The sequence below is a fragment of the Zosterops lateralis genome (assembly GCF_965231275.1).
Source record: "Zosterops lateralis genome assembly, chromosome: Z".
Classification (NCBI taxonomy): Eukaryota; Metazoa; Chordata; class Aves; order Passeriformes; family Zosteropidae; genus Zosterops; species Zosterops lateralis.
In genome coordinates, this window is record NC_139800.1 from 39,938,371 (window position 1) to 39,961,128 (window position 22,758).

At 38.9% G+C, this 22,758-nt stretch overlaps 1 protein-coding gene across 2 annotated transcripts in view; it reads left to right on the forward strand.

The window, feature by feature from the left end:
• LRRC2 (leucine rich repeat containing 2) overlaps positions 1-22,758 on the forward strand; it is an 82,062-nt gene that overhangs the window by 23,730 nt on the left and 35,574 nt on the right. For both annotated transcript variants that reach the window (XM_083882807.1, XM_083882808.1), the window contains 2 exons: positions 737-947; positions 15,496-15,652. In XM_083882807.1, coding sequence (XP_083738933.1) covers positions 737-947; positions 15,496-15,652 — 368 coding nt within the window. The remainder of the gene's footprint in view (positions 1-736; positions 948-15,495; positions 15,653-22,758) is intronic.

Here is a 22,758-nt window from a genome sequence, read left to right on the forward strand (position 1 = left end):
GGAAGGCTTGCTTCTGTTAATCAACCAGTTCTTTAGTTGATTAAGCTAAAATAAATCTCTGCTAACTAAAAGCATGAGCTTATGACAATGCTTAATTACGTCAAATTGAATTTGCACCTGAAGTTGTATGAGAGAAAGCTTGCCTTGGAGGTGATGCAGAAGTTACACTGAAATTGAGTCTGAAATCAGTTGGCATGTGATAACTATGACCTTTACCTTCTAAGATATTGATGTAAAAATTAAAATAAATCATTATACTTGAACAGGAAAGGGCAGGGGAAAAAGGCACTTCTTGCCTTTTTTTTCCCCAAGAAAATGTCTTCATGTACCACCAGGTACTTGATTTTGTTTATGCATATAACTTGTTCTGTGAGAATATATTTCCTATCCTATCAAATTAAAGGGCATAATTTTTGCTCTTTTCTGTAACAGTTTGTTCAGTCTCCACTTTTCTGTTATTCTCTGGGTGTTGCTGTTTTATAGTGAGTTTTATAGTGAGAATGAAATCCTGATCACTTGAAATCTTTAAGGATGTCTAGAAAATCTTAACGTAACTGCAGGAAATGGATATTTTCTTTATATATATGTGTGCATATATATGTAGCCTATACCTTAGATGAATAATTATATTTGTTAAGTATTTCTGCAAGCACAGATTAAGCTTTGGAACTTATTGATATATTATTGGTATATATTCAATAATGATTCACAGAAACATTTTTTGACACTATTTCAGGATAAAACAGGAATGGAATTTGATACTGGAGTGCCGTAAGAAAGGTATTCCTCAATCAAAATACCTCAAGAATGGCTTTGTAAACAGCAACGAGAAGAATCTGGGCACTGGTGGAAACACTCCTCAGCTCAAGAAGAGTCGTGCCTTGTCAGATGGAGTAAATAAGGAACAAAAAAAGTTTATTTTTCAGCTTTCTGGAGAACAGTGGATGGTAAATATAATGGAAAATATGTTTCTGTTGGTGAAGAGTTTGGTTATCTTAGACCATATCTTTTAATCTCTCCTTTTTTATGCCAAATGCATATGGAATTGATACTTTTTCACAGTATCAATAGAAGTGACCAAAGTATTTTCTACCTCAGCCTGAACTAGTGTTTTAGTTTTCAGGTATGGGTATTTTAAGTTCTCTGCTGATACATGCAGTTTATCACTCTCAAAAACTTTGGTATGAGCAATAATATTGCAATAAAGTCTCTGTCTCTAAAATTCCCCAATGGGTGAAGAGAGATGAAAATAACATTCGTTGGCTTATTGCTGTCTTCTACTAATCAGAGATCTGTATTCTTGCTCTAATGGTGTGATAACACTTTCTCAAGCTGTGCTCTATTTAAAACTAATATTAGCATCAATCCACAAGGGTCTTACTGAAAAAAAAAGCTTGTTTGACTTGCTGGTATATTTGATGTGAAATAGCAGTTTGCAGGTAAGATGTGAATTCGTGCTAGTTTGAAGTGGAGCAAGTGGTGGGTTAGAGCTGGTCTATAGCTTTCTGGAGTCATATAAGATTTAATTGAAATGTATTTGGAGAAGCACTATTTTATTAATGATAATGTGAAATTAAAATTTTGAATTTCATGTAGTATTTTCATTCTAAAACATATGTCAAAACATTGGTAAAAAAGCTAGAACTATTTGAACTATTTTTTATTAACCTGAAGTTAACTTTATTCTAGATTTGATCTTGAATCTGATGGTGTTTTCTTTTTCAGTTTTCATTTTTTTTATCTTGCTTTAATTTCCTTCTGAATAAATATACAATATTTGAAATTTCTGGACTATAGAAAACTCTGGTTCCCATTCAGAGCTACTAAGGAGACACCTTCTTCAGCTGATACAAATCATTGATCTGGTAGGATTGGTTGCTGGGGAGCTATCACAACTCTTAATTCAAGAACATGGGATTTTGATGTTTAGGATGTGTAGTCAAATACTGCATTCTTTTGGGTATTATAAACCTTAGTTTACAGGTACTTTAGAAAAAAAAGAGAGAGATTACATCTCCTTAGACACTGATACAGTCGCAACTGCAAATATCCATAATGAATCAGGGTGCAGAGAGTTGCATAATCAAACTTTTCTGTTGCTTATTCTCTTTTGCCAAGACACTGAAATTTTGCATAAGTTAGGCTTTACATTGGGAAGCAAAATCAAGCACACATTTTGTTCTGTGTTCCAGAATATTTAATTTTAATTAGATGTTCTGAAAAATTCCATTTAAGAGAAATTTGTATACTCCTACTACACTATACCATCTTGAGCAGTACATTCCTAACTACCTCGGGTTTTGGTATCTTCTTATCAGAAGCTCACTGTGTCCATATCAAACAGCCATCAAGTCTCATTGTCCAGCTCTAGCCTAGCTAAAGTGGGTTTCCTGTTTCCACAATAAACTGTGAGATAGTTCAGATGTCTGCAGACAAAGATACAATCACAGCTGATTTGGAGATCAATACTCCTTCGAAACTGAAATGTCACTTTCTAACAGCTGGAAATTATTTTAAAATTGTGAAAATTAATTCGACAAAGTTCTGAAAGAACTGTGTATAGACTTGCTGCAGAAATTTTATAATGTTTTTATCTGTTATACAAATCATCCCACTTATTTTGCTTTTTAAAATCTGAACTGATGCTTCTGAACCAAAGACAGAATCAGACAGAATCTGTCTTTTCTCCTAGTACTTTCTCATAAAAATAAAGTATTCACATTTAAACAAAATCAATTTTCAGACTATAAAACCAATGCTGCACAGTCTGGGAATCTGCACATGAATAAAATCTGTGGACATATGACAGTTTTCTCAGAGAAGGATGTATGTTATGTAGCTGGGAGCTGTGGTGTCAATTGTGGTTTAGGGGTTTTTTTATGTGTTTGGTGCACAAATACATCTATGAGTTGAAAGTTTCGGTGATTAAGCACTCAGGGACTTGGAGAAGTCAGCGCTGGGATTACCTGTGCAGATTTATGGCCACATAACCAGCTGGATTTGCTGTTGGCTGGCCACTTACCATAGGCAGCAGCAAACAGCGCAGTCCTGTAAAGTATCCATTTGGGGATGAGCTGCTGAATTTTCTATCTTCCTTTTAGCTGATAAGTATTTCTATTATGTTTCCCCTTTTCTCTCATCAATGAAGCAGTAATAAATCCTCTAGACAGTTGATAGCTAAATCTGAGTAGGTTGTTGGTGTGACTTAGGGGTTTAATTTTGAGAACAAGGCTTGCTTCTGAGCTATACCATTTCTTTTTATGGATGCTGGGAAGCTAAGTCTCACAGAGGAGTAATCTCCAGCATAAGGATGTGGCTTTAACACATCCTTTTCGTAGGTCTTAATGTCAGAGTGCCGAGGCTGTCTAGATGGTAAAAATGTAGCCTTGTTTGAAAGAAGCTGCTGCTTTGTGCTCCATATTCATATAACATCTAGCTTACTGGTTTTGCATTGTTGAGTAGGAGGTTAAAAAGGGTTTTTTTAAAACATTCTGTGATGGAATCATAGAATTGTTTAAGCTGGAGAAGACCCTTAAGATCATTGAGACAAACCATTAACCTAGCCTTTGAGGGATGTAGTCAATGCCTCTGGTCATGCTTCAGCAAAAGCATCATGAGGCTATCTGGCACCCAGAGAACATGGCCTCTCCTTATCTGTGGGGATACCCTGCTTAGCCAGTGTGCTTGTGGATAGGTAACAACATTCAACCATCCACAAGAGTTTAGGATATCTTGGGTAAATATTTTGAAAATAATCTGGGTAATGGTTTTTTGAAAATAATGTCAGACCTTCTTCTGAGAACATTAGCAAAGGTGAAAATCAGAGCAGATCACATATTTTGAATTCCTAATAGGAATTCCTTCCTTCGAGACCTCGTGTCACTTTTTTTCCACCTCTCAAATATCATTGATATGATAATATATTTTCATTAGGTGGAGACCCACTGTTCCTTGTACTTGTAATTATTTTAAAACATCTGAGAAAAGACAAAACTCTTTGACTGCAACAAAATAGTGAGGGAAAAAAGGATATAATTTTGTAATAATTAGCCCTTAGCACTTTTTGGTATATTTCTACTTTTAATGTTCATGACTATGGGCCTCCTTACAGGCATGTGTTTCTGTGAAGAAGATGAATAGAGTGAGTGATTTATGGATTTAAAGCCAAGGAATTATGACACAGTGTTACAGTGTTAATGTAGACAAGGGACCAGTATAGTTTGTGCTTTTAACAAAACTGGAGTGACAGTGAGATCGGTGAAAAGGGACTGGAAATAAGAATCAAGTACAAATCAGGTTTTCTTAGAAGCAAGAATAACATGATACAGCTTGCACTGGGCATGCCTTCCAAGGGATAAGTACAGAAATCTATTTTTGTAGTAACATCCGTGGCCGGTGGGGACAAGGAACTTTGCAGACCTGAGATATTCTAGAAACACGTGGTTTTATTACAAGGGTCGTGGGTAAAGAGGACCCGCTTCCAGCCACCAGCCTTGGCTGAAGCAAAGCCTCAAAAGAGAGAAAGGAGAGAGAGTAGAAGAGAACTAAGGGGTAGAAACAGGGTAAGAGTGGGAGAAGGGATAAGACAGCAGGGATAAGAGAGAGAGGGCAAGAAGGGTAAAAAGCAAGAGAGGGAGTGGAGAAGAGAGAGCAAGAGCGAGAGAGAGTGCGAGAGCAAGAAAGAAAGTGCGAGAGAGCAAGAGAGCAATCACCTTGTTACAATACCTTATATCTCTTTTTGTGTTGAATATTCTAATTTACAGTGACCAACCAGTGCAAGATACAGAACATACAAACTTTGCATGCAGCCTATGAGAACTACTATATTACCATGTCATTTTATATTCTAAACTCTAAAGACTACTTTCTTATCTGTTTTCTCCCTGATGCCTTGGCAGAGTGGAAAGGCTACATTCCTGAGTCCTTTTGTTTTCCTGTCCTTCAACCCATCTCCAGCTAAACACCGTCTTCCTGCCTCTCACACCTACATCTCGAAACTAGCTTTCATTCCTATTTCACTCATAGGTTTTACATCTGCAGTATTTCTTACCATACAATCATATCTGTAAGTCCTTCCTGTTCCATCTTTCCCAACAATTTTGATGCCAGGAAAACAAAAGGATAAAATGTTGGATTGCAGCAGTGAATGACCCACTACAGTGTTCCGTGTAGCTCACATGAAAGTAAAAAGTTCACACAAAAAATACTAGGTTAGACAAGTAGGCACAAAGTAGTAGCTAAAGGGACTAGAACTTAATTTTACCATATGTGAATTCTGAAAAAAATTGTATTCTGTTTATGCTGATCCATATTTCCTTGTGGATCAACAGCACTGTAGGTAGAATTAGTCTTTATGCTTGAAGAACAAGTACTCAAGAAGTCCCTCTGAATCTGAAAGACATTTTAATGGTAACCTGGGTTCTGGTGTAGCCATGCCTGTCCACGTAGTTAGCTTCAGCCTGTGGGCAGTGGTTGATAACTACGTTTATGAGGTAGTCTTACCTTTTTCTGTCAAAGCTCCATCTGGCTGGGGCTGTTTGATAGTGCCCTTAAGGTTCAGGGGTACCTGTCTCTCTTTTACACACCAAAGAAGTATTTTAAGCTGGACATTAAAGAAAAGTTCTTCACAGAAAGAGTGATTGGGCATTGAAATGTGTTGCGGAGGGAGTAGGTGGAAACACTGTCCCTGGAGGTGTTTATAAAAAGAGTGGATGTGGCATCTAGTGCCATGGTTTGACAAGGTGATGTTAGGTCATTGGTTGGACTCAATGATCTCAAAGGTGTAGGGGCATCTGTGGATGGCAGGGACAAGGAACTCTGCAGACATGTGATATTCTAGAAACACGTGGTTTTATTGCAAGGGTTGTGGGTAAAAAGGGCATGCTTTCAGGCACCAGCCTCGGCTGAAACAAGGCCCCAAAAAGAAAGAAAGAGAGGGTATGAGGTAAGGGAAGTAAAAAAGCTAAGAGGGGTAAGAGAGGTAAGAAGACTGCAGAGGTCAGAGTGGTAAGAGAGAGGCAGAAGAGAGACTGAGGACCCTGTTACAATACATTATATCTCCTTTTGTGTTGAATATTCTAATTTACAGTGACCAACCGGCGTGAGATACAAAACTTACAAACTTTGCATGCAGCCTATGAGAACTACTATATTACCATATTATCCTATATTCTAAACTCTAAAGACTACTTTTCTTATCTACTTTTTCTCTGATGTCTTGGCAGGGTGGAGAGGGGCTACATCCCTGGGTTCTTTTGTTTTCTGTCCTTCAACCTAACTCCAGCTAATCACCGTCTTCCTGCCTGCCATGATCACATCTCAAAGCTGGCCTTCATTTCTATTTCACTCACAGGTTTTACATCTCTAGTATTTCTTACTAGGCAATCATATCCATATGCCCTTCCTGTCCTGTCTTTCCCAACATTAAGGTCTTTTCCAAGTTAGTTGATTCTGTGATTCTGTGGTTCTGTGACTCAAGTGTCTACCTCCCATAGGTGTGCATTTCTGCCGACTGGGGACAGTGTATTAGTATTTGTACTCAGGAAACAAAAGAGCATACAATAAAAAAAAGGGCTGGTATTATAATCATAGAATCACAATCTGATGTTGTGAAATCAGACAGGTTTTCTCTTCTTTTTCTCTTTTAATAAAAAAGGGGCAGAATCCAGTTGTATTGTCCCAGCAGTTAGTCTCCTAAATATTCCTGTGTTTGCAAAACACTTGGAACTTTGAAAGCATGAGAATGGTGTTTTGTGACACAAGTAATTTCAGATTCCCAAGGTATGCTTCAGTAAAAGAAAATTATTTATTTGAGAGTTTTGAGGCAAACACACTGTGAAATATATATATATATATATATATATATATATATATATGTATGTATGTAATGAACCTTTGAATTGTGTGTTTGAATTGGATGCCTAGGGAAAAAAAAAGCAGAGCCTCTGTACACGTAAACATGTATCTAATCAATTAAATTAGTTCTTCAGAGAAACAGCACCATTAGAACTAGAAACTGAGGCAAAATAATGCCATGAATATTCATATGAATTTTTAAATTGAATCACTTTAACTCTGTTTTTCCCCTCTGAGTGTTTACTTTCTGCTGTTAATTAATGAATGTTTATTCTCTAGTGAATCAGTGAATTTTAAATGTTTTACACAAAATATTCAGGATAAACAAATTTTTTAATGTTGTCATATCAATATTGGCAAAGGAAAGCTGATGATGCTCCTCAAATATGGAGTAGGGCTGTTCTTGGCTATGCTGCTTTACCTAAGTAGAGGACTTGGATGCATACCTGCTTAAAAAACTTCATTGTCAGATGTGCAAGTGAGTGGTGGTAAAATTCTTTACTCATAAATCATGACTTTCTTGCATTTTATCACCTCACAGAACAAGGCAGCAAATTACTATATTTGTGTTTATTCTTACAGTTTAATTGTCTAACATAATATGTTCTCGGTGAAACTGAGAACACAAAATTTCTATTCTTTATTCCCAACTGTTTCCACAGTGATGTATTTATTTCCTACAAAGGGTCAAGAAGCATTGCTGCATTGAATGGGCAGGGAAAATCTCTCTTGTGCTCATGTAAATTCCAGAGATCTTCCCAGAGATTCGGCACAAAACAACAACAACAACAACAACAACAACAACAACAACAGAGAGATAGAGAAAAGAAAAGAAAAAAAGACTCAGTCATGATCACTTTTTATTATTAAATGTTGTCCTGCAACATACTACATTTCATAGAATCAAAGAATCAGGAAGGTTTGAAAAGACACCTAAGATCATTGAGTCCAGCCATCGACCCATGACCCTAAATGCCTGGAGATTGTTTATCCTGGTGGCACTACCAAGATGCAACCCCTCTTTGCTTCTGGGCACCATCTGTTGAGGAGCTGGAGTGCAAGAAGCATGGAAGAAGCTAACGGCAGGGCTTCTACTTAGCCCATAGAAGCGGAGCGTGGAGGCTCTCCTGCTCTGCCTGTTGGCATGGGCCTTGCCTGCACTCCTCTTTCTCTCATGAAACAACAGGCACAGGTGAACATGGTTGGCAAATCATCCTCTCTTATTGACATGCCCACAACAAAGTCCCCCAAGCCGGTCACTCGGTCACACCACAGATTTACAAATGCTCATGGTTGAAAAGAATGACGAAAATCAGAGGGTCCTAAAAAACCCATTAGGTTCTATCAGTAAATTACTGTTACAATTTGATATTAAATTCCTCTGCTCAAATGATGATGCAAATGAGACCAAATGCTGGTACAAGACCATCAGTTTTACTTTGTGTATCAACTTTATTAAGTGTATAGGGGAAAAAAGAGTGAGGTGGTGTCCTAGGGTGACTTTATGATGCTTGTATGTATCCCCAATCATCTGTCCTGTTTATGCTGGGTATTAAGTTCTGCACCTTTAAGACTGGTTCTGAGACTGAAGAGAGGGAAGAAGAAGCACAGAGTTTGTTCTCAGAAACTGCACTTGCTCCCTTCCATTCCTTCTCATGAGCTGTGTTGTCTGCAGCACAGACAGTATGGAGAGACCTCTCTTTTGCTTTTTAGTTTGCTTTTAGCTAGCTGAGGCAGAGAAATTACCCAGACTGTGGCACTTCTTTTTCTTGGAATTGATCAGCCCTGCTCTGGACTGAAAACCCCCAAAAACACCAGGAGCTCACACCTGTGGTCCACTGAGCCTGGGACATGGCATTTTCCAGTGCAGGGGGGACTGATTGAGCCAAGCTACACCCCACAAAAGGGCTTTCTGAATTTGCCATCTCTTCAGAACAATGAGAGGTTTTATTGTTTAATATTCATTTTTTATGCTTGGGAATACTTTGCTTGTTTAATAAACAGGTTTTTTCTACTTTTCTCCAAGGAAACTTTTTCCTGAGCTGGTAGGGGGAGGGGCTGTTTGATTCTGCTTTCTAGACGGACCCCTTTGGAAGTTTCCTTCCAAATTTGCCCTAAACCAGGACAGATGGGGAGGACGGAGAGAGATATAAAGATATAGAGGAGGTAGAACGAGCAGAAGATAGCTACCAGTGAGTGCTTGTTTAAAGTATATGCTGCAAATATTATTAGGCCTTTCCTTACACCAACCTTGTTACTCAAATTTTGATGGGTGGTCATAGTCCTTGATCATAGTCTTTATTGATGGGATGGTGGTGATGTGAACATATCAAACTGAGGGAGAAAATAAGGATGAAGCAGAAGAGATAATGCAATAAATCATGTATGAAACAATTGCCATTACAATCATTTAGAAAATAAATCCAGTTAACAACACCATTCCAAATTGCAGTACCATGAGTCCCCACCCCATGAGTTCTAATGATCAGAGTGTAGACATCAGCCAGGAGCTGGGGTTCCAACCATTAAACCACTCAAGCGGCCTTGCTCTTTTTTTTATTTGTGACACAACTACTTTCTACAGTGAGGTTAACGTTTTGGCAGGGAAACAAACAGTGCCTCCCTTCCCAAGATTTTTTCCTCTGAAGCAGGGCACTGACTTTTATCCTCTGTGATCTTTAACCCTATACCTTCAAGGTGCTCAATAATAGAGTTTTGAGTATTTCCCACTTTATCTGTGCCCAATCAATACATCATCAACGTATTGGTAGGTCCTTATCTCCTCATCTGCTGAATTGTAGTTAATTTTTGGGCTAGGGTAAAATATGCTAACATGGAGGAATCCTAGTATCACGTAGTATTTTGTGAAAGTGTACCGCGTCTCCTTCATGTGAAAGCAAAACAATTCCTGTGGCTCTCCTGAAATGGAACCATAAAGTACATATCTTTCATGTTGGTGGTAGCTAAACTTGGATGAGCTTTTGTATTATGGCAATTAACTCAGCAATGTTAGACATTGCTGCTGTTAAACATGCAGTATTAGCACTTAATTTTCCATGTTCAATCACCATTTTCTGTTTGCCTTTTTCACTGGCCAAACAGAATAGTTACAAGGAGAGTGAGTGCAAACAATTATCTCCTTTTTCCACAAGTGTAATATCACATGAGAAATTCCTCCTGGACTTGACTGGAAGTACATTTTATAAAGAGATTTTCCTGCCCCAAAGGCAAGTTTCTCACTTGTGGCACAAATTTGTCATCATGCACAGTCCATTCTTTCAGATATTTCTGGAAATGGTCTGGAAGCCTTTGGGAGTTTGGGATGGCCTTGATATTTCCCTACAGTCCTAGGCTGCATCTTGTCCTTGATCCTATGCTGAGGAGGTATTGCACTGTGCTTATCTCTGGCAGCTACAACAAACATATTTGTCCTGGAAAAGCTCTGCTCTGCTTGGGCCCACATAGCCTACTGCATACCTGCCTTCTCCAGCCACATCCTGTTCTTTTCCAGGGCAAGTTATTATCATCAAAAATCCTTGGTTATTATCAACAATTCTTGTCTTTTATTATCAAATTATTTAGATGGATCCACAGCCATCCACCTCTATATTGTTGCTCAAGACATACACATTAGCCCCTTCTGGGATTTTACAGGGATTCTGCACAGGCTTAGGGCCAGCTGCCATCTCCAGAGATCCACCTCACCCTGGCAGCGGGATGCTACATCTCCAGCTGTCCTGTGATACAGAAGCACTGGAACACCCTGCTCAGAGCACCAAGTGCCCTCCTGAAGAGAGAAGCCTGTTGTGTGGGAACAGCTTTGGTGCAGACCTGTGTAGGATATGCTCAAATGGCATCCTATTCCATGCCACCAACTCTTTCTCCCAGAAAGTGGTCTCTTTGAAAGTGATTCTCTTATATTCCACATGCCTTCAAGGCTGAAAAAACATTTGTCCTCCCAATCCATGTCTTTGTCTGAGCAGGACAGCAGCTGCCGGTTATAAGAGGGCCCGTTACAGACCCACCTTGGCAGATCCAATTTGATGCTTGCAGATGTGTGTAGTTGACTGTCCCAGTCCTCTTCTCATGCCTCAGGCAGGATGGGCATGGGAAAACTCTCTCCCTTAGTACTCCAATTTTTGTCTGTGTGTCCTCTTCTTGGGACAGCTCTTGGTCTCTGTTATGCTCTCAGTCTTTCTCCCTCTTAGCCAAGGCCTCTGCCTCAGTTGCTGATGCTGACAGGAGTGCCCCTGCTGCCAGTCCTACTTGCTGCCTGCTGAGGACATGGGCTTCCATCTGGCTTGATGTGGAAGAGCTGGGGGGTGACCAGCAGGGCCTGTGAACTGCAGCTTTCTGGCTCTCTCTGTCTGCTGCTCTGGTTGGTGCTGTCATCCTCATATCCATCATTTCAGCCACATAGGGGGGCTCATAAAACAGGGTCAAAGTTGAGCCCATTTCTCTACTGCTTAGAGGTGTGCTACTGTTGTGGGATACTCCACTGTTAAAGCTCCAGTACTCTGACTATGCCTGACATGTGAGGGGCAAGGGAGGCTTCTCTTTTCTAGCATTCCAGATCTAGCTTTCATTGTGTTCTACTTGAGACAGCTCTTGGGGGTCATAGATTTTCAAGCATTCCCTCTCCTCTACCAAGACCTTCTTCTCAGTCTCGAGTCCTTCCAGGACTGCCCCTGCTGCTCCCCCTGCCCACTGCCCACTGAGGATGTGGGTTTTCAGAGGGTTTGGTGAGGAGCTGAGGGGTAGGCAGCAGGGGCTGTTTGCAGCAGCTTCCTGGCTCCCTGCTGTAACTTGCTTGATGAAGTTAGGAGCTGCTGCCTTGGCCATCTCTTGAGCTTCACTGGTGAGAAGGACAGAGTGCTTCTCTACCTGCAATGCCTCTTATGGCTGCCTGTGGTCCACCTATAGGCAGGAGGAGGAGGAGGAGGAAGAGGAGGAAGAGGAGGAGGAAGAGGAGGAAGAGGAGGAAGAGGAGGAAGAAGAGGAAGAAGAGGAAGAAGAGGAAGAAGAGGAGGTGGTGGTCTCATCTCTCCAGTCCTTCACCCTATGCCACTTCAGCAACCTCTGCCACTGAGGCATCCAGGGCCGATGCTACCTCCTGAGGGAAGTGTTCTCCTGGGACTGGGGACTCCAGGTCTTAGTGCTCTTTAAGTAACCTCAGCCTCAGGGCATGGCCCTTGGTAATAGTGGTCTCTAGGCACCATGAGACCCTTGCATCACGAAGGGCCCTGGATTGTGCTGTTGTGACAGTGGGCCACAGCCCAGTACCCTTATAACAGCAGGGTGAGAGTGGCAGACCTGGCTAGGACTGGATGGACCCAGCTGGAAGCAGCATGGACAGCATAAGGCAGACCCTGCTTTTTCCACACAGAGGCTCCAGCTGACCTAAACCATTCCCTTCCACATAGCCTCGTGGCCCTGCTGAGGTCAGCCCTGTCTGGCTTCATCTGCTTGGAATGCCACCATCCTGGACATCTAGTGACTGTGAAATGATGTCAGGGTGTCTATCAACTACTTGTTGATAGAACTGTCTTGTTAAGGTTTAGGGCTTGTCACCCAGCAACTCTTTCTGTGCAGAACTGTAAATTAATCAAAGAATGCTTGTGTGTGGCTGGCCTTTTACACATTGGGTGAAAGACAACACACAGTTGTTTTGGGACAATAGGGAGGGGCATGGAGACACTGCCAGTGTTGCTCTGCGGACCTGCAGCAGGGAGTGCCTGGAACTAGCTTCAAATTATTTTAAAAGAGTGGGAGATTTGGATCCAAAATTTTATTTTGGCCCATGACAGATAAAAGTATAGAGCTGGAAAAGAAACTGAATTTAAACTTCTTAGAGCTTTGATCACAGTTTTAGTTCAGGCTCAGGTCTAGCAGGTGAATTCTCTCCTAATTAGAAATATTATAATTAGCAGTGGTTGTATGTTTGTTATTTATTTCCTTTTAAAACTTTTTTCTCTCCTGAAAATCAAACAAGTTTGAGGTATTGTTTTTGCTGTTAAAAGCAGAAGACTGGCTATCGTCCAAGTGTCAGTCTTCATGCAGCAAATTATCAGCAGGCTGCCAGCTTTAGCATGGTAGCAGAAGATTACAAAAGAACAAAAGAGAATCAGAGAGTAAAGCAAACATAAAACCTGTGGAAGTTTCAGTTCCCATCCCTATCTGGTTTGTAATAAAGCAAAATATCACATCAATTTATGTTCCAGCAACAAAAATATAAATGCATTTTAAAATGGAAAATATTGAAAAAGCACATAGTAGCACAGTGTTTGCATCCTATGTAGTTGGATAATAGCTTGCATTTGCAAATTGTAAATATGATCATATGTTATAAAGAAATATTAGCAAGAAAGAGAAGCAAGTTGGTAGTTGGTAGAAGTATGGAATCTACTTCCATTCTTTTGAAGTCAATGTCTAAATGTATTTCTGTTGCTGCACAGGAGTATCTTGGTGCTCTAAACAAATCTTAATGCAGACATAAAGATTAAAGAAGAATCTTTATGCATTAATAATAAATATTTTTCATATTTTGGCTTAATTTTTCTAAAATGGTGAATGAGTTTGATCTTGATTTGGTAGAGAGCCTTGTGTGCTGCACTGTTTTCAATGTATCAAGGAGAATTTTGTGGAGTACCCCTTTCAGTGTGGGAGAGCAGCACGGTTGGTGGCTTCAGAGGAGAAAGGGCTGTATTTGTCACCAAAGAGCTGGAGCTGATGTGTTGTGACAATGAAGTGCAAAAAAAAGATAGGTCAATAGGCAAAGACTGACTTGCACTGTGGAGAAATAGAGTGGAAAATAATGTCTGTAAGCAGACATCTTTTCCCCTCCAATATGATTATTCATCTTTCTCTCTGGATCATGGTTCTTCCCTACAGAGATATCTATGACACTCCAGCTAAATACTATCCCCCGTGTGCTGAATTTTCCTTTCTTTACAGGTAGGGAGAACAATACTAATTGAGTTTGCTGTTGTCCTCTATTATTTTATTTATTATGCAGAAAAATGTGCAGCACTGAAGATGAAAAATAGTAACTAATTCCACGAAGTTGGAGAGATTTCTCACTACAAGTCTTGAGGCATTTGAGGCAGTTCATTTTTTAGTTGTCAAAAAACTTACAAATATAGAAGATGAATCACAACACAATACACAAAACACCTAATAAAAAAATGAAGTAAGAAATGAAATTATCTGTATTAAATGTGGAAGGGAAGACAGCAAGGCAGAACAACAAAACATAAGCTTTATGTCTGCACATGTAAATTTGAAAAGAACTGAAATGAGAGGCAGTAACAACTAAAAAATGGCTTCTGATCAACAGTCCAGTATATCTATAATTATAATTAAATGTTTTAATTTAACTGAGGGTTAAGTAGCACTATTGCTAATCCAGAAATCCAGCACTGATTAAAAAAAAAAAAAATTCAAATGCATTGTTCTTACAAATGTCTTGGTAGACCTATGAAATCTAGAAGAAAAAAAAGAAGAGGGTAATATCCTTTTTTTAAAAAACTAGCAATTCCTACTGTGTTGTATCCTTCAGGCACAGGAAACAGACCTGAAATTTATAAAAGAATCAAAGGCTGAAACTCTCACATCTCTTCTTACAGAGCAAAGTTAGTGGTAGAATCTCTTCCAGATTATTTATTCCACATGTTACCAGTGAACAGTGTTATATAACCTAGGAAAGACTGCTAAATTACACAATGCTTAAGAAAGTAGAGTATAAATGGTCATACCTTCAACTTTTGGAATTGATTTTTGTTTAAGTACGTTCAAAGAATTTAGTCACATAATTCAAACAAAGACATGTACATCTGAAGTGAATACCAATTAATTAAAGCAATTTTGTAAGAATCAAAGGCTTTATAAAGTTGTTTTATTCATGTATTGAAGATTTTTGTTAAATAGAATAATCTGAAAATGACTCAGAAATTACAGAAATTTCAAAATTACTGGAATTTTGATAACAAAGAATTCTGCATGAATAAATCAAAAATTACTTGCAAATGTGGACTGAATTAAAAATAAATTTTGCTTTTAATTTTAAAATAATTTTTATTCTTTCTAAAGAAATCCCTTTTTTTTTTTTTTTTTTTTTTTTTCTTAAATAGAAGTTAAGCCAGGTGATATGTGTGTATACTAAATGATGAAACAGAAATGGTTTCTGTTCCCTCTTGAAAAACAAGTTTTGAAACATTAGCAGGTATTTGGAACAAAATCACACCTTTTTCCTTTTTTTTAGCAAACTCTATTTAGATATTCTCTATGCACTCTTCTGTTCTGTGCTGCATTTTACTACATCTTGATGTGTGAATTAAAGTGCTGAAATGTGTTTTAAAGAAATCCTCCATCTGGAAAAAGGAAATAATGTGTGAGACACCAAACAGATTGATTTCTTCAGATAGGTTTCCATTTTAGAGCAAATAATTGTGTTAGGAGTTAAAAAAAATGAATATGTGATGAAGACAGCTGCAATGCTCTTCAAAAGCAGACACCTTCTGTAAGGCTTTGACAAACTACTATTCTACATCAAGATAATTAAGTCAAGGTGCATTTTTCTCCCTATTTGGAAACAGGGTAACCAAATTCTAACTTCATGCTTTCTGTTTATTTCATTTACAGGAACTCCCAGATTCTCTGAAAGAGCAGATCTATCTAAAAGAATGGCATGTGTACAATACATTAATACAAACCATTCCAGCCTACATTGCACTATTTCAAGATCTGAGAGTACTGGAATTGTCAAAAAATCAAATCAACCATCTTCCAGCAGAGATTGGTGAGTTGATCTAAGATACTCAGTTAATTATACTCATACTATTTAACTCTATTTCAGGGAAATGAGCATCCATGGATATTATTGTTAATTTACTGATAATTTTCTTCGTTGTTTACACTGAACAGTACCCACTACATTTTTATATCTCTCTGACTTTAATTATACTTGTCAAATTGTATTGAAAACCATGAATATAGTGCAGGAAAAGGCACATTTTTGCTCTCTGATTATAAGGCAGTTATTGCTTGTATTCAGGTACATGGAGAGTTGTTTATGGGAACAGGTGGTATTTTATATTCCTGAGAGATTAAGAAAAATAGAAGTATTACAGGATTTTAAGCCTAAAACAAGATGAATTGAAACATAAGATTGTGGGAAAAGGGAACCAAAAATAGAATCCTGCAAAAAATATACATTTTAATTTTTTTTTTTTCAGTTCAGTAAGGATCTTAATTTTTTAAAGAGATATATCATAGAGTAATTGGTTCATAGAAAAATTTGGATTGGAAGGGACCTAAAAAGTCATCTAGTTCTGACCCCACTGCTGTGGGAAGGAACACCTTTTGTTAGGCCAAGTCGTTCAGAGCCCTTTCCAACCTGATTTGAATGTTTCCAGGGATGGTACTTCCACTGCTTTTCTGGGCAATATGTGCCAGTGCCTCAACACCCTTATAGTGAAGAATTGCGTTGTAATATCTAATATCTATCTAATTCGTAATATTCTTCATAATATCTGTACTCAGCCTAGTGTTATAAATTTTAGAGAAACAAATTCTCAATGCTTGAATGCTTTGGCCCTTGCCTATCTTAAGTTACATAACAATAATTTTAATGCTTGCCTCTCCTGTGTTTTTGGATTTTACAATAGAAAAGCTTGTTTGACAGATTGTATTGGTATTGAGAGAGATTTACTGCTCTTACAGGGAAAGATACAGCTGTAACACGTGGCATTCAAGAGTTGAAGAAATTGGGCCCATTGTGGGCTCTCCAGTATTAAGCTCATGCACCCAGACATACTAACACCTCAGCCTTTGATTTTAAATACATGCTTTAAGTCCTAAGTTTCCCCATGAGTGCCATTCCTTATGTACACCAAGAGACAAGAGCTTAAAGACTAAGACCTCCACCTCCCTTGATATCATAAGTTTAACAAAGAAAAACAGGAAGAAGAGCATCCTTAAACACAGAAATCTGAGCTAAAACTTTCTACTCTTTTAGTATTCTGTTAGTCAAGTAACACTCATGCTTTTGATTTATTTGCTCACACTATATTTTAAAAAGAAAATTTTGCATAGACATCAAGACCTATTTTATAGTTTCAGCCTGGCATCTAAACACACTAACAGATCATAAACAAGACACAAACAGGAGATAATGAACATAAAATGAACACTGTTTTATCAGCACTTTGACTGCAGAACTCAGTGAGTTTAGTCGACAAACACCTTATAAGAAAGATGTAGTTTGGAAGAAAGGGAAAATCTCGGGGTTTTGGTTTTTCTCTGACCTGAGATTTCAGGCTGGTGGTTCGAGTGGGTCTTTTTCTCTCTCTGTTGTCTCTGACCTCTGAAGGCCTTGCGTTGGTGTGAGAATGATGTGGAGTCTCAAGGTCTTGGTTTTCTTGGTTTCTCGTGTTGTTTATTAATTCTTATCTTAAAAGTTCTTTGTGTCTGGCCAAGGTGTTCACAGCAGCTCGGACACGAGGTGACTCCCCCTGTGATGGGAGGTCACTCTGTTTTTATACAGATAACTACGTCCTTATTATTTACCATTCCATACCAATACTAGAAGGGTCATTTCTACTTTGACCCAATCCTGTCAGACTACTTTGTGCCTATGTCACTGCAGAAGATGGATGCCAAGGGAGAAGAAGAAGAAGAACTCAAGGTTCCACCCTAATTCCACCATCTTGCCTCCTTGCATCTACATTCTAAAAATGCAAATCTACAAAATTTTCTACCTGGTGATAAATTACACTACTGTCTTTCACACATTTGTGACTTGGAATTCTTCTCTGCTTGGAAGTTTTTCACATGGACCAAAATCAAAGACTGTGTCTTCCTGGGCTCTGTGCCAGGCAAACCCCCCTGCACAGACCCCAGACCCTCTTTCTTGGGTCCCAGGCCTCTCTACTGAGGTCTGTGACCATCCGGGGCACCCAGAGGGATGCCCTGGGCTTCGACAGGAAAATAGCATGGAAGAAAGGGGAAAGGCTACAAGTTTCCTGGCAGAGGCTACCCTTAACCATGAAACAGAGGTTATTAAAGGGTTGTTGCTTATCAATTGAGGTAGATAGAGACAGAAAAAGTTTTTCTTTATTTTCATAATATTATGCACTGTTAGTGAAAACGATCCCTAAGAAAAAAGATACTACTAATGCTATTAAAATCTGTTTCCACAATAAAGGCATTAACACAGATCTCAGAATCAACAGAATTGTTAAGATTGGAAATGGACTCTAAGATCATTGAGACCAACCATAAACCTATCCCTACTGTGTTCATCTCTAAACCATGTCCCTAAGTGACATGCACACATTATTTTTTTTTAGCATTTTTGAGGATGGTAATTTTACCTGTTGTTTGGGTGGCCAGTTCCAATGCCTGCACAACCCTTCAGCGACGAATTTTTTCCCTAGTATCCAATCTAGACCACCTCTTGTACAACTTGAGGTAATTTCCTTTCATCCTTTCACTTCTTCCACTTTTCATGTGGGTGAAGAGACCAGCTCTCACCTTGCTACACCCTCCTTTTCAGGCAGATGTAGAGAGTGATAAGGTCACCTTCCTTTTCTCCAGGATCAACAACACCTGCTCCCTCAGCTGCTCCTCATCAAATTTGTGCTCCAGACCCTTCTCCATCTCTGTTGCCCTTCACTGCAGCACCCCAGTGTCTGGGGCTGTTGTGGATTAGAAATGGTATTCCCACTGAAGCCCTCCAAACCATGTGACATTCACTCATTCCCATCTCCATCTCCCCTCCTCTTTCAGTGATGTGGAGAGGAAAATTTGATGCACAAAAGGTAAAGATCATGGGTTGAGATGAGAAAAAAAAATACTGGAAGCAGCTATAATATCAGTTACAGAGTGAAGCAGTGATACCCAGCCACACTTACTTGATCAGAAGGGACCCCTTCTCCCACCCCTGAAAAATGCTATGAGGTGGAATAGGATAACTTCTGGGTATTAGCAATGCTCCCTCCTGGCTGCTGCAAAATTTAGCCCTGTTCTGGACAAAACCAGGACAGGGGCCCAGAAATGAACACAGGATTTGAGGGATGGTTTCACCAGTGCTGAGTACAGCAGGACAGCTTCCCTGGTCTGGCTGGCCACACTATTTTTGATACAGGCCAGAATGTCTTGGGCATTCTTGGCCAGCTGGGCACACAGCTAGACCATGTTTTACTGGCTTTCAAAGGTCCCCAGATCCTTTTCTGCCAGGCAGCTTTCCTGCTCCTTTTCCCCAACCCTGCTGTATGGGACTGTTTTGACCCAGGGACAGGACACGGCTCTTTGTGCTACTGAACTTCATACAACTACCCTTGGCCCATTGATCCAGCTGATCCAGGTGATTCTGGGCATCTTGCCTACCCTCTAGTAGATCAATCCTCCCGCCCAACTTAGTGTTGTTTGCTAAGTGACATAGGAGACACTTGATGTCCACATCCATATCAACAATAAAAACTCTAACGAGGGCTGGCCCCAGCACTGAGCCCTGGGGAGCATCACTGGTGACCAGGTGACAAGTAGGTTATTCTAGTAGAGGGTAATGTAGAGCCTGTATCAGACCTATTTTGGGAAACAAGGAAAAAAGACTCATTGTTTCTAGTAGCACAGATCCTTCAGTTGCATTAAAATGATGGGATTTCTGCTCATCAGTAGCTTTTATGTTATTTCCATTTATTCACTTTCCCTCCATTTTTCTCTCTAGATTATACCCATGATTTCTTTCTTTCAATTTATTATTTTTTTTTTAAATGTAAATGTTTGCTTGGAAGGGTCAGAAAATGTTAGAAAATGTTTTGTTGCAGGGCTTCCCTCAGACAAGGTATTATAGCACTCACTACCCTCCTCTTACCTAAGAACTTTTGTTCAGAAATTTTATTTTACAAGATTCATTAAATCTAAGTACTCCTCTGTGGAAACATAGATTTGAACATTAGACACTGCACAACCAAATTAACAAATTTTCTAAGCCATAGGTATTATTTATACATACATACATACATACATACATACATATATATATGTATTATATATATATATGTAATTTATATATAATTCTACATTACAGTAGTAATTCTAGCCCATCCAGAAAATTACTTATAATCACTGATGGATTGTGTAAAGAAATAATACAAACAACCACTTCAAGACTGTGTACCTGAATTATTCAGCACATTTTTGCCAAAACTTCCTGCTGTTTTTCAGTCTTACTGAGTATTGTGTATTGATAAGGACCTTATTAGTAAGGCAGTGGATCTGCCCTTTTTATTATGGCATAAGTTACAGAGGATCCTTGTCTCAATTTGTGTAATGCTCTCTTTATTTACATGTAAGGGGACATGCTTGCGAATAGCTGTGCTTTTATTTCGCATACTACATATCCATAGCGAGATGGATATTAATGAGTACTGGAAATGTTAATTATTTACATAAGACAATATTATGAAAGGTCTTAGATATTTTAAAGATTTTGAATACTATTTGTAAATGAAAACCTTCATATCTTAAGCATACTTATATATGTCAACTTACCTACTAAATTTTCAGAAGGAAAATTTTTGATGTGGGTTTGATTTGGGAGATTTATCTAAGCAAAGAGTGAGGACTGAGTATTAAATCAGAAGGTAAGGTGTCTGGAAATGTTAAGTCCTAAGGTATTCATCATTTTGTCTTCTGCTTACAAACCAGCAATTACTAGGTAAATATCACAGCTAGAATGTACTTGAGAGCAATGACAGATATTTGATGTTGGTAGTGACATGCATCTTGTTGAGTCTTTAATCTTCAGATAGAATTGAAGTCAAGTCAAGTCTAGATCAACAAATCACGTGGCACCTGGTAACCTGGTAAGCCGTATTATGACAACTTTTGATTCTCACAAGAGGTAAAGGTATGAGAGAACATGAGGTGATAAGAATATTTTCAATTTTCAATGAAAAAAAATATTGCTGCAGTAGAAGTTCCTGGACTTCTGGAATAATGAAGTTCATATTCCTGTTTTACCAGTGATAATGCTCCACTGTGAACTACAGAGAGGAAAGAGCTGAATCCATTATTAGCTATTTCAAATCAGATTTTTATAGTCACATATGTACATGAACAAGAACAAATTTGTAACAGAAGGCAGCTGAGAATACTTTTGATTGTTTTTGTGTAATAGCACGTATTTTAATGAGAATTGTAAAAAATAAGAACAGAAAACTGCAGAATGGAGTTGTCTGTCTTAAAATGGTTCGTCTAGGGATAACAGAGAAAAAATCATGTATGGGGTGTAGCCAGAGGATTTTCTTCGTTTTCTGAGTGAGATTGCAGCTCTGGATTTGACTATGTGGCTGCAGAGCAGTTCCGATATCTAAAGTGGTGCTGATGTATTAGTAATTGCTATAACTGAAACTATCCAACAATATATTCTCATATTCACATAGGAAATAGTGAACTGAAGTTTCATATGTTCCCAAAGCCTTTGTGCTGGCATGGAACTGTAAGGTATATTGGGATTTTTTGTCCCTCAAATTACCCATTATACTTTTCAAAGAGCTGCTAATAAAATATTTGTACTATGTCCTCTCCCATTTTTGATTTTCCAAATATTTAGGATTAAAAATAACTGCTTTTGAGACATAATTTATTAAGAAACCATAGGGTATTTTTGTCTCTTTTCCACTCCACAGTATAAAATTTCCTTTGTGCATATCATTAATCCAATTTTCTAGAACTCAGGCGGGAAAACTATTAGTAATAGAATTTTAAGTGACTTCTTGATACCTAAAATAGCTTTTTCTATTAGTAAGATTCCCAATGTGTTTTGTGAATTTCCAAGAAGAAAATAGATATTTTAATTTTAAATGCCTGTTCTGAGGAACTTCAAACTCATCTATTACCTTTGCCATTTATTCAGTATTCAGTGTTATTTGTCCAACAGCTCAGTTTTGTATGAATCGCAAGAAAATTTTGTTTGCATCTCCCTTTTGAAGAGGCAGTATTAAACACTGGTGTTGCAAGCTGACTGTTTTTATGAGGACATTTTTGACTCAGTTTTCAATGGCACCCCCTCTTCTCACACTTTCTGAGTGGATGGTGCTGAGGGCAGAGGCTGGGGGAGTTAAGTCACTTGCACTGTAAGCAAGGGTCAGGTTCATGACCAGCTGAAGAAGCTGAATATAGATATGTCTATATGAACTGATGAGGTGTAGCTCAGAGGGTTGAGGGAATGGCCTGATGTATTCACTAAGCCACTCTGGGACATTTGAAAAGTCATGACAGTCAGGTAAAGTCCTGGGTGACTGAAAGATAGGAAACACTGTACTCATTTTAGAAGAAGGTAGAAAGGAGGACCTTGGGATCTGCTGGGCACTCAGCATCATCTCTGTCACTTGGAAAATCATGGAAGAGATCCTCCTGAAAGCTATGCTAAGGGACACAGAGACCAGGCAGATGGTTTGAGAAAACCAGCATGGCTTCGCTAAAGAAAAGTCCTTCTTGTTGGCCTTCTACAATGGAGTAACTTTATCCATGGACAAGAAAAGGGCTTTTAACTGTCTGGATTTTGGTAAGGCCTTTGACATGGCCACCACATCCCTCTCTCTAAAGTGCAGAGGCATGGATGTGATATGTGGATTGTTCAGTGGATTCAGAGGTATTGTCTAGATGGTCTCATCCAGAGTGTATTGGTCAAGAATTCAATGTCTGGATGGATGTTTGTGAGATGTGATGGGCCTCAGGAGACTGCGTGGTAAACAGTGCTATTCAGTGTCTTCATCAATGATTTGGGTGGTGGGTTTGAGTGCACTCTCAGAAAATTTACAGACAGCACCCAGCTGCGTGGTGCAGTTGACCTGTTTGAAGGATAGGTTAACTTGTCTGTTGTACAGAGGGACCTGG